This window comes from Thermobia domestica, chromosome 6 (assembly GCF_964235325.1).
Source record: "Thermobia domestica chromosome 6, izTheDome1.hap1.1, whole genome shotgun sequence".
Classification (NCBI taxonomy): Eukaryota; Metazoa; Arthropoda; class Insecta; order Zygentoma; family Lepismatidae; genus Thermobia; species Thermobia domestica.
The window spans coordinates 122469798-122482604 of record NC_137459.1 but is presented as its reverse complement, the minus strand read 5'-3'; the positions used below and the strand labels follow the sequence as shown (position 1 = coordinate 122482604).

At 35.6% G+C, this 12807-nt stretch overlaps 1 protein-coding gene across 7 annotated transcripts in view; it reads left to right on the top strand.

Moving 5' to 3' along the window:
• The window catches only part of LOC145688174 (uncharacterized), a 296608-nt gene that overhangs the window by 231722 nt on the left and 52079 nt on the right, over positions 1-12807 (top strand). For all 7 annotated transcript variants that reach the window (XM_081762022.1, XM_081762021.1, XM_081762023.1 and 4 more), the window contains exons 13-15: positions 831-918; positions 6553-6689; positions 10628-10808. In XM_081762022.1, the coding sequence (XP_081618148.1) occupies positions 831-918; positions 6553-6689; positions 10628-10808 (406 nt within the window). The remainder of the gene's footprint in view (positions 1-830; positions 919-6552; positions 6690-10627; positions 10809-12807) is intronic.

The following is a 12807-nucleotide window of genomic DNA, read 5'->3' as shown; positions in this document are numbered from 1 at the left end:
GTAAACAGAGTGCAATCCCATTCCAGTGATGTCCAAGTGCTATATTTCTTAAACCATACTTAGCGGGCGTATATACTTTTGATTGTTAGGAGAATACATATAGTAGCTATCCTTGAATGCAAGACGGTCTTGTATAGCAGACAAAACACTTTGTGTTAATACGTTAGTCCCTGAGTCTGCTTCTACCGGTAGCGTCCTTCGTAACTGCGATATTGAATAAAGACAGAAAGAATAAAAATCAATCATCGTAGACACACCAGTTATTGTAGTAGCCAGTATATGCAAATGTAACATTGTCTTTGTGATTTCCTTAATTTGTGGATCGGGTCGTGGTGGCTCAGTGATAGAGCGTTCACCTCTGGTGCATGGAGTCCTTGATTCGACCCCAGCTTGCGCCAAGTGATCTTTGTGGTGGACAAACACCGTGTGCGTGGGTTTTCTCGGAGTTCTCCCACTTTCTTCATTCCACAATTTCATTCATTTTCTCATCATCACCGTATTCTTTAGCCTAGCCGGCATAACCGTGGGACATAAAACGTATTTAAAAAAAAAAAAAAAAAAACTTGTGGGTGCGAGTGTAATGGCCTCTTTTTAGCTTTTTGTAGGAGCTCATAAGCTAGGAAGTAGAAAGTGATGCGTAATTTCGGGAGTTAACTCTGATAACAATTGACACAAAAATGTTCGGATAAAAATGGGCACTAAATTGAGAGTATGTCTATATAAATCAGGATAGCAATAAATGTTTTTAATGAAATAGCTATGCGTTATTATTAGTCTCTGTAACATTGAATCTTTTTGAATGTAAAATAACAAATGAATTTCAATTTTAGGTTCCTGTTCAATCTAGTACTGTGACGCCTGTACAGCAAGGAGTAACCTACGAAAACAAGTTGAAAGCAGAGATCAACAAACTTAAAGGTACTGCCTGTGTACCGCGGTAGGCTGTTAACAATTGAAGGTGGTGGTAGTCGTATGAATTAAAAAGGAAACAAGTTAGACTTGATGGTGTAGCATTAACATTATGTACGTTTATTTTGGAAATTTGTGCATGATTTTCTTTTAAGCATGAGGGATTGACGGTTAACCGTATGGTTGCAGTTCATAAAAATTTAACAGTTGTGTTATTCATACTGGATTTTTTTTTTTTTTATATATATATATATATATATATAATTATTCGAACTACATTTCAGTTTTGGCGAATATGAAAACGTTATATTTCATTGATTTATTGCGAGTTAGTGTCATTGAACTAATATTGTAACACTTCATTAATTGATTTTTGCAAAGCATGGTGATAAGGCAATGTACGATATATTTATTGATTAGCTACCAGTAACGAATGTTACATATGATCATTAATACTGTATTAAGAGATAATTAATAATTAAATATTGTTTCCTGTTTTGTGTGGTCTGCTGATTAATGTTGCTGCTTTATAATTTATGTTCGGCAGTGGAAAGGCTTGAGTGGGTTTGAGTTCTACTCAGACAGCCTCCTAACTAAAGATCCTAGTAATCGCATGAGACAAATTCCTTTGTTAATTCTCCTGATTCGTCTAACATGAAAATGCTTTTGCCAGAAAACTACCGTCCTTCTAACCGAAAGATGAGTCAGAGTTTGATATTTCTGAAAGCAAAGTTAAATAAAAGATAATTAGAATAAGAGACTGTCATTTTAAGAATCCATACATCTTTAAATCGAAAAAAAAAAAAAAAAAAAAAAGATGAAACATTAGGATATCATGAAATGACCATTCTTTCAATAAGAGTTACAAGAAGGAGAGAAAGAAAAGAAAGAGATGCTCTTTTCATCGATCTATTGTCAGTGCTTAATTCGTGAAAATATCAAGTTGCACCGAGAGGTTGTTTATTATTATTATTGCACAAGCAATCATTTTCCCTTTATGTCTAATTGTGTTCCACCTTTGAATTGTACTTCAAAAATAATTAAAACCGGGGAGTAATGGAATTTATAGTAAAAAGCATACCATTTTGGCAATTGAGGATTATTAGTGTGCTTTGTGGTTTAAGTTGCCTTTCATTATTTATCTTGTTGCAAGCGTTTGCTAGTTTGTTATTGTTTTTTATATAGTTATTACACTTAAATAAGCAATAGATGCAATAGATGAAGCATTGCATGAGTTGAACATGCACTTATGTAATGTAGTCTGTGGTGGAAAGTTAAATGTTAGATGCTTATTCGTTTTGTTTGTTAGTTTTACTAATGTTTTGTGTCTGTTTTTTTAGAAGAGCGCCATATGTTGGAATTGAATGTTGAGCAGTATGCGTGCATGGTGGTAATACTAAAAGGTTTGATTTCGGTTTCAGTTGTTTTTTGCTTTGCGCCTAATATTTGGTGTGCCTTGTGGAGTCTTCATTACGCTATGCTGCTTCGCAAATTTATGTTGTATTTCTTACATAGCGAACTTCATTTTTGAATGATCTCCTAGAGACTCTCTTAATAGGGAAAGTCTCTTAACAGGACTCCCAATAGGTGATCATTAATTGCGTAGTGTGAATTCAAATGAATGCACATCCTTTTTGCGTGAATCGGTCGATCGTGTAACTCCTGTTGTTGCTACGTTAACGTATTCTTCCGTCGTGACTTCGATAATCCGAATTTCGTTTGGTGATTTGATGGTGATTTTTGTATTAGTAGTACTTTTTCTTTGGGACGGGGGAGATGACGAGGCTTTTTGGACCATGAAGAATAATTCATGGAATGAAAAGTTTAAGATGACATACACACTGAAATAAGTAAACTGCATTTGTGTGAAGCGTCGAAGTACCAGCATGAGATCATTTTATGATTCTGAACTATATGTATTATTAAATTTATGGATAATTACTTAAGGTATCAATTTACGGCATCACTAATTTCAAAATATGTACCATCAAGGTCTGAATAATGTATCCTTAATTTGCTAAACCATCAGAAAACAAACTACACAAATGCACATACACATATATATAAATAGATATAGATATATAGATAGATTAATTGATTGATTGATTGATTGATTGGTATGGGTTGTTTGAAAAAGATAATTGTTCGGTTTTACGTTCCACTAGCAGATCAAAAACAAATGACGTCATTTCTTAAAATAGGTATTTACAAGAATGCAACTTACTGAAATCACTGGTTTGGAATTTTTTTGATAGGTTCATATAAACTCAGTTCAAGGCAATGAAGGATAAATACTTACGAAATGCATCCAGAAAGTAAGTTTCCCTAGGGCAGTAAACACAAGGAAGACACGGTGATCTTGAAACATTTATTACCACATATACAGGACAAGTAACACTACTTTTCAATATATTCACCACCGAAATTCAGACATTGTCATACCGTGAGTAAACTTTTGTGTTCTGATGTCGTAAAAGTCAGCTACCTGCTAGTGGAATCAGTGTATGCTAATCGTCTACAGTTGTTCATCACTAACAATGTGCATGCCGAACTGGAATGTCTTGAGGTGTAAGAAGACATGAAAATTCCTTGGAGCAAGACCAAGCTATACGGCAGGTGACAACGTATCTTCTGCAGCCATTCCACAGAGCCGTGTTGGCCACCCACCATATAGCCCGAATATTTCTCATATTTGGTTTTGATATCTTCTTACACCTCAAGAACGTCCTGTCAGATTTTGATAGTGATGAACAAGTGCAGACAGCTGTCAAGTGATTGGCTGTTACAACACCGGAATACAAAACTTGATCCCACAGTATGAGAAGTGTCTGAATTCCGGTTATAAATATGTCAAAAACTAGTGTCACCTATGACGTATCTATGGTAATAAATGTTTCAAGTTCACCGTATCATCTTTGTGTTTACTGCCCTAGGAAAACTTACTTTGCGGACGCTCCTCGTACTTAGAAATATGTTGATCTTGCAGTTAGTTGGCCATGTAATTCATTCTGCAGCTATAGATAAGTACACTGTTTTATACATACATTGCAACTTCTTATACGAAGCGTGTTGTATGTTTTTCAGTCTTTCATCAGTTGGAGAAACTTTGTTGTTTGTCCGGTTATATATATATATATATATATATATATATATATATATATATATACGAAATCCACTGACTGGCTGACTCATCATTGTATCGTGACCAAATGAAATTAAATTTGTCAGTGTTGTTGCCCTCCCCCAGTGATCTAGTAGGTACTGCATATGCCTTTGTTGCACGAGGTCCCGAGTTCGATTCCGATGCAGGAGTATCGAACGCATTACAATGATTCAGATCCACTTTAAATTGTGGTCTCGTCCATATAGCCTCATTGTTGACAAAGGTCGTAAATACAAATCAACCAATCAACTGACTGTATTGTTGATTATAGGTACTCGCTGAGAAAATATTTTAAAACACTCAACCTGTAAGACGGTTGAGAATTAATATTGACCCGCTGACAAAACTTTTCAACCACCTGATTTAGTGGCACGAAATTGGATATTTGGAAGCATTTCGTATCAGAGTATATGAATTTGTCATTCATTTACCTGATTTTAATTATAGGCGGGGGCTTCTCTTTTGATCTTTCGGACATAATTTTTGAACCACTGGGCTCAACACCACAGAACTTGATACCTATGATCTTGTTACAAAGATATATGAATCATCACTTGAAATATATCGATATTTAAAGGAAGCGAAGGTATAAATATATTGATATCAGTGAAACTTGAGTGAATTAGCTGACTTTCTGTAACGATTTCCATAAAATGGAGTAAATCAACCGTTTCTAGTTATGAGAAACCGATGTAGCTAAACTAGGCTTCGGAAAAAATGTACTTTGGGAACGCATTTCCATTAAAGCTTATTTTTAGAACAGTCTAACAGTTCTCATCAAATGTGATAAATCTGCCTGCCGTTTTCGGGCACAAGAAACCAATTAAGCTATTACTCCATTTTTGGTTAAATTGATTTAGATGCGATTTTGAACTGGAGTCCGAAGCTCCAGTGAATGCGGACCTGCGTCAAGTAGCTTTCTATTCTAAAGGAGTTTGGATATCGTTCATATATATATATAAACTCATTTTTGACTGACTGTCGCGAATTCGCGACATACTATTTACGCGTGCATCTACGAGCCGGTGTGTAGTGGTGGCTGCAGATGCCGATTGCAACAAAATCGAGACGTATCCATTCAACGCATCCTTGCTTACTCTGCTATCTATTGACGATTTTTGTTTACTTCTGTGCGCATTAGAATTTTGGCGGCAACAGAACGTGTTTTTTTACTTGTTTCATATATCATTTTATTGGAAATCAGTGCTTAGCATATAAACAAATTACAGACATTTATGATCGTTCCTATCGTTCTGGGACTTGCTGCCCATTTTGGACCAAACGTTTCTCGAGATAGTACAGTAATGTGGTTAGTCACTTTTTCGCAATGTAATGAAAATAGATAGTAGTAAAAAACTTTTCGCATATTTTTCAGTTGATCCAACTTTAGTAACCTTAATTCATGTAGAATGTTTAACTGAATATTGGTTTCATTGCGTAATTCCGGCGTTAAGGGGTTAATCTTATGTCTTACCGAGCAAAAGATGGGCTATACTGTACTTATATTGTATGAGCATATCCTCTTCAAACTTGATAAAATAATATAGTCTTCGAGAGGTACTTCTATAGAATAATGTGAATGCTCAATGTTTAACTTCGTGTAGAACTTGTTCATATTAAATCTACTTATTTCTATATTTCTCATCATACTACTTATCTCATTATATTTACCAACTGAAAACAGTCTCTTTACTATTTGTTTCCTTCCTTTTCTTTGCTTAATACGAATTTTGCTGATTAAAAATATTTGCTTATATTATTTTGCATTTTGTTTATTTGTTCTCTTGTGCTGAATGATGTAAATACTTTTATAAATTCGTGTGCTTTAAGTTTAATTTTCAGTTTTAAAAACTCTCTGACAACACTGTTGTCAATAGTTTTCTTTAACCAGATCTCGATATATATATATATATATATATATATATATATATAATATTTCAATTATCTGTATTGTTTTGCGAAGTTGTTGCTTGTAGCAGTCATTTGTGTGAGGTAATCATACATGTCGTGTGTAGCGGAAAGTTGCTTCTGATTTTGCACTGATTGTTGTATTTATAATATCAGATGTAAAGTAGCTTATATATTGTTTTTGAAGTTTTATTTATTTTAAATCATACTTCTCTCCCAAAACACAGAATAATTTTAATTTGTTAGGTATGCTCGTTGCGAAAATTAGCCATCAACTTTTGGTCATGGTAATTGATTGTACCCTTAGAAGGTCGTTGCTTACATGTTAAAAAGATCTTCATACATTAGATCATTGTCTATATTATTGAATGAGAACTCATTGAGGAATACACCGACAAATAAACTATTTTTAACTTCACGTTCATGTTTCGTTACATGAGGTAAATTCCTTTTCGGTTTCTTTGTCTCCATTAGGATTTCTGAGGGTCATCGATAAGGGAAAAGGATTTCTTATGAATTCTGAAAATTTTCTTATAAATTACATCTAGTTACACTAACTTATTTTTCTTCAGAATTGTTGGAAGAAGCTCGAGATAAGAAGAAAGTTGCCGAGGCGCAGGTTTCACAGTATCAGCTAGAGCTTGATTATGCAAAAGCCAATGCAAAAAAGACAGCAGATGAATTAAACTTATTGAAACAGCAATTTCAGGTAGGTATTCGTTTGTTTGTTTTCGTAGATACATGAACAGAATTTTTTTTGTTTTTTATTATTTTCGGTATAAAATTTTGAGGGAGTTAATTCTACCGTAAAATAGATTTTAAAAACTTAATTCTGGATCTAATGATCACCAATTTCAAATTAATTGTAAAGGGTAGGGAGTTTCTTCAATGACATGATGCTTTGTGGATATTGAATATTCCCGTACCTCAGTATTATATCTCACTTGTAAAAGCTTAAGTACTAACCTTGCTTAATAGTTTACTGTATTCAGAACTATAAACTTCCAGCATTTTGTCTTGAAAAGTAACAAATGTATTGTTTATACGAAATCTTATTCTCAGAGTACGTTTGCTTAAAGATTTTCAGTGTATTGACACTGTGAAATAGACTTCAGCGTGTAGTAGTACTCAAGCTTCTCGATGTTTAAGGAGTGGTCACCTTGGACATGGTCAATAGTAGGCGTGCTCTATTTCCTAATAAAAGCATTTATGTTCCACACTTAAAACCTTGACGAATAAGTTATTTGCGTGCAAAAAAGTTTACGTGATACAAAGATTCCAGGTATGTTTAGGATGAGATATTACTTTTTTTAGCACATGAAAAAAAAGAAAACGTAATTCTACGCAAAAATGTTAGCATATCTATTTTATTAGACTACTGAGATACCCGTTCTTAGCACAGGGAGAATAGATTTGTGGAAAGTATTTGAATCCTGTTTCCCCTCTTAGCATACGCATTTCATCGAAAAGTTAAATATTCGTAATGTCACCTCTTCTCGCCCCGCATACCGTTAGAGAATGAATTTGAACTTAAACGACATCGGAAATATCACTGTTCCTCTGAGCGACCCCGAAAACTAAAGATTGTACGTAAATATCTGTCGTTTTCGATTATTTTTATATGACACCCATCACCCCTTCTCTCCTTCATGCCAATGATGTGAGAACATATGCTAGACTATGTATCAAAAGTCATCAAATTCGGTGCAGTAATGTAGGAGGAGTTGGCCGTCAAACGTTCTTTCATTTCATTCTTAATTATATAGAAAATGCCCTCCTCCCCACATCTTAAAACGGCAATTTTCAATAGCACTGGGACACGTATTCCTATATTTTTAATGAAGAGTTTATATACAGAGTTTCATCTTCCTAATTTGACGAGTTCGTAAGATACTCAACTTTTCGTATAAATTATGAACTCCCGCTTACGCCTTAGGAAAATCAAAGTAACAATAAAAACCCAGCTTGACGTAGTTGACAGCTATATACAAAAAGCCATTTCAATCAGTTCAGCCGTTTTCCGTGATTCGATCATACCAATATGACTTTCTCTTTTATATAATAGATTATATCACGTGTTAAAGTTGTGGCATACTGGAGTGTATCTGTGTTTACCCTACAGAGAAGCGCGATATGACAACATCCCACTTGCATGATATTGGTTCGCACCAATCGTCAAGAGGCTTTAAATTTGTTAACTTGACGAAGGAAAGAATGAAAGATTTCCTATCCTTTCGGGAATCAGGTCTACGTTATTAAGAAGCGTGTATGTACTTTCAGTGAAGTATGTGGATCTTTTTTTTTTTTTTTCTGTCGTATCTGACATTTACCAGCTATTAGTACACTAATATGTGTACGTTACAGCTTTCTGGAAATTCTTGTGTAAAGGGCCTGTGACACATCCATAAGGTATCTGGTCCACAACAACCGATTTTGATGAAACTTGGCAGACTAATAAGGCACCTTGCAAAACTAATGTAACTAGCAGGAATTTGTCGAAAAAGCTGTAGTTTCTGAGATAAAGTCGATTCATTAAATATTACATTTGTCGTGATATCTCGGGAACAGCTCCACCGAGATCAAGCAAACTTTGCAAGCCAGATGGATAGATGATAGCTTTAAAACGAAATTAAAACGAATTATTTGCACCTGCGCAGAACTGCGCATAATGCGCAAATAATTGTGCGCGTATCTCGAAAACCTGAAGACTGCGATATATTTTTCTCTTGCTTAGTTTGAACTACATGACGAGTATATATAATGCAAGAAAAAAACTAGACTCATAGGTGAGCGTTTTCAAGCAACTGAGGTGAGATGATGTTGAGGGTGGCCTGTCCCCGGATACCCCTTCTAGTTACGGCACTCTGTCTTGCTTCTCGGTCATACATTTCAATTACACCTCTGTAAAAGTCATAAAGTTAATAGTCACAATATTCGAGTCGTAGTGATATCAAGTACTGTAAGTCATCAATGTTGCACAACAGTAACACAGTATTAAGACAGAGGATAAGGATAAACTATGAGGCCTGTAGTCGCGATCTATTGGAACTAGTGGTAGGCACAAAAACCGGTTTTTCGGTTTTTAGGAAAAACGAATTCGTGTTTTGAGAAGTTTCAAAAAACAGATTTTTCACCGAAACCGGTTTTTACCGAAATCGGTTCGGTTTTTACCGAAACCGGTTATCCGTTTTCTCCAAAGCAGATTGACTTTTTTACCGGATCCGGTTTCGGTTTTCTTCAAACCTTTTTTTTTTTTTTTTTTTTTTCAAAATTGGTTCTATTTCTGACCAGAATAGCGTTGTTATGCGGATATCGATTCCGTTTCTACAGAAATAGTTTTATGTTTTCCAAAAGTTTTCACAGAAAGCAGTTTTGGTGAAGAATCGAACCGGTTTTTGGAGAAAATCGAAACAGGTTCGGTTTCGGTGAAAAAACCGAACCTGTTTTGGAGAAAACGAACCCGATTTCGGTGAAGAAAAGAACCGATTTTGGAGAAAACGAAACGGGTTTAGGTGAAAAACCGGACCGGTTTTTTGAGAACCGAAATTTCGGTTTTTCGGATTCCGTTTTTTATAAAAACAGTTTTGGCCATCCCTAATTGGAACCAGGCTATACTTTTTGCGACGAGATGAGACAACCCCAAAGGTCTCGTCTCATGACGACAATAACTATATATAGGTAACCCAGTGGCTTATGATTTTGCAAGTTTCTTTGAAGCATAGATGTCTACATCACACTGATGTGTTCCAATAGACCCCGACCATAAACCTAATAGTTTATCCTTACTCTCTTAATACTGTGTTACTGTTGTGCAACATTGATTCCTTGATATCACTACGACCCGAATATTGCGACTATTAACGTTAACTATATGACTTTTACAGAGGTATAATTGAAATGTATGACTGAGAAGCCAGACAGAGTTCCGTAACTAGAAGGGGTATCCGGGGACAGACCACCCTCAACATCTTCTCACCTCAGTTGCTTGAAAACGCTCACTTATGAGTCAAGTTTTTTTCTTGCATTATGTTATACTCGTCATGTAGTTTAAACTAAGAAAGAGAAAAAATTATCGGTCTTCACGTTTTCGAGATATGCGCATGCGCACAATTATTTACGCAGGTGCAGATAATTCGTTTTAAAGCTATGTATCTACCATGGCTTGCAAAGTTAGCTTGATCTCGGTGGAGCCGTTTCCGAGATATCACGACAAATGTCATATTTAATGAATCGACTGTATCTCAGAAACTACAGCTTTTTCGACGAATTCCTGCTAGTTACATGAGTTTTGCAATCTGCCAAGCTTCATCAAAATCGGTTGTTGTGGCCCAGACACCTTATGGATGTGTCACAGGCCCTTTTCGTATGTCTGGCCTGTAACAATGTGCATTTTAAGACCTGCCGGTTTATTAGTTTGTTTTCTTGATTTTGTGCAAAGAATCGTCTGCATTACTTTGTCTTTATTTCTTTCATTCCTTATTCATGTTCTGTATAGATAATTTAATTTCCTTTACATATTCTATTTTAATTTTGTTTTCACCGAAGGTTGTACTTGAGACTGTCTATAGAGCCATAAGTGCATAAAAATTGAACTAAAATGTTTGTTCTATTGGACATAAAATTAAGCTCTTTGTTTTCTCTCTCCAGATTGCCCAAAATCAAATGAGAGAAAACACTGAAAGTGTTGCCAACAAACTACAGGAAGTAACCCAGAGGCTAGAAATATCGGCAGATGGACTGAAGGCACAGCTTTTAGAGCTTGAGGAAAGACTACATGAAGAACAGGAACGAAGTAAAAATAGCGCCGAAGAAGCTGAAACTTTAAGAAGTATGTATTGTTATCTTGGATTTTCCTTTATAGCAAATTAATGTACATTTGTGTTACGTTTGTGAATGTATGGTGTCCAAGGCTCTTTTCAGCGTTCCCATTATTTGTCATTACAGTTCCTGTAAGTAGTCATTTTGAAACTAGTTTTGTAGCCCAGAAGGTAAGTGCGCATGTTATGACAACACAGTCGATAGGATTCCACATTGACAACTGCACGGGTATTGCATGGTAACATGTTACTTTCCACAGTAATAAAAGTAAAATAAGGAAGTTATTTGTTGAAAATTACAGAAAAATGTTAAAAATGCATAGTGACTTCATAACAGCTCTTGCAACTACTGGGCTTGATCACTACGTCTTCTTCTCTTGTGCTGTTGTTGTTTCTTTGTACCACCACCAGTAAAAATTTTAGTCCTCGGTTGAATCTAAATTGCAGTCTTGCCTTTCGTTTCACATTGTTTACATAATTTTGTACAGGAGCGCCCGTCGGCTTAGTGGCATACTGCTTGGCATTAATATGAAGGATCCTTCACTCGATTCTGTGATCCAGGACATTATTTTAAAGATTACATTCTGATTTTTATGTAGAAGTGAATATCATATACTTACTGTCCTATTCAAAACCTAAAAGACTTTCCAGTCCAACACAACACCGTGTGCATAGGTTTTCTCGGGGTTCTCCCGTTTTTTCCCACTTTCTTTATTCCGCCATTGCATTCATTTCTCATCATCAGGAGGCGCGGTGGCTCAGTGGTAGAGCGTTCACCTCCGGTGCTTGGCGTCCCTGGTTCGATCCCAGCTCGCGCCGTGTGGACTTTGTGGTGGACAAACACCGTGCTCGTGGGTTTTCTCGGGATTCTCCCGTTTCCTTCCACTTTCTTCATTCCACTATTTCACTCATCTCTCATCATCACCGTCTCCTTTAGCCTAACCGGCATAAACGTGGGACGTAAAACTTACAGATTTCATTTCATTTCCTTTCCTTTCCAGTCCAACACATTAGAATATTAACGTAGACACGGCGCAAGCTAACTTTGCACTTTGAAACCGTTACTTCCCGAGCGACTGAGATGAAAATGAGAGGAAATGGTTGATACTACGCATGCGCAAGATGCCAACCGCGATTATCCAAACTTCTCAGTAGTAGATTCTAAATCGTTTACAAAAAAAAAAAAAAAAAAAAAAAAAAAACTAGTTTGTTTATTACTGAATGTTTGCCTCTTTGTAAAGCATCACACATCCTCTTTACTATTTTTGCAATTGGTACAATTGACAATAGACCATCGTTTGCTCTTCCTTTCTCAAAGTAATCTCTGACATTATATATCATTTCCCTATTTAAGACTTCTGATCGTAGTGCTGCTCCCGAATTTTTAAAAAAAGATCTTTTATCTTCCATATCATAGCGTTAATTAACCAAAGTATAAGAAAATTTGAAATCAATTATTAAAATTAAGAATAACTGAATGTATCAAACACCTGAAGGTGCCGGCATAAAAAAAGCGTAAAGAACTCATACAAATATATCCACACAAAAGAATATATACACATAGTATTTTAGTTCTACAAAACACAAAAATTTAGATTTTTATTACCACTATAACACAATGCTAAGTAATGCTGGGTGGAAAACATTCTTTCACCCTTCTTATTTTGACCTCACCAAGAAAAAAAGAAAAAAGAAAAGAAAAGAAAAAAGAAAATGGAAACCTCCCACACATATGGTGGTCAATCACTTAGGGTCTAAAACAGCGCTGTCCAAATGGCGGCCCGCCAAACCGTTTTCTACAGCCCACAAAACTTTAACGATTCACAATTTTTACTACTGATAGTATTTTCATTTATATTTATTCAATCGTTTAATGTTTCCACTCTTCTTTTGAAATAACTCATCCATTTAGCGCTTCTGTACAACAAAAAGGGCGCGAGCATCCACGGCAACAGCTTTCCCTAAAAACTGTGAGTTTGGTCGGAAAAGAGGGTCAGTGTTTGATACTTA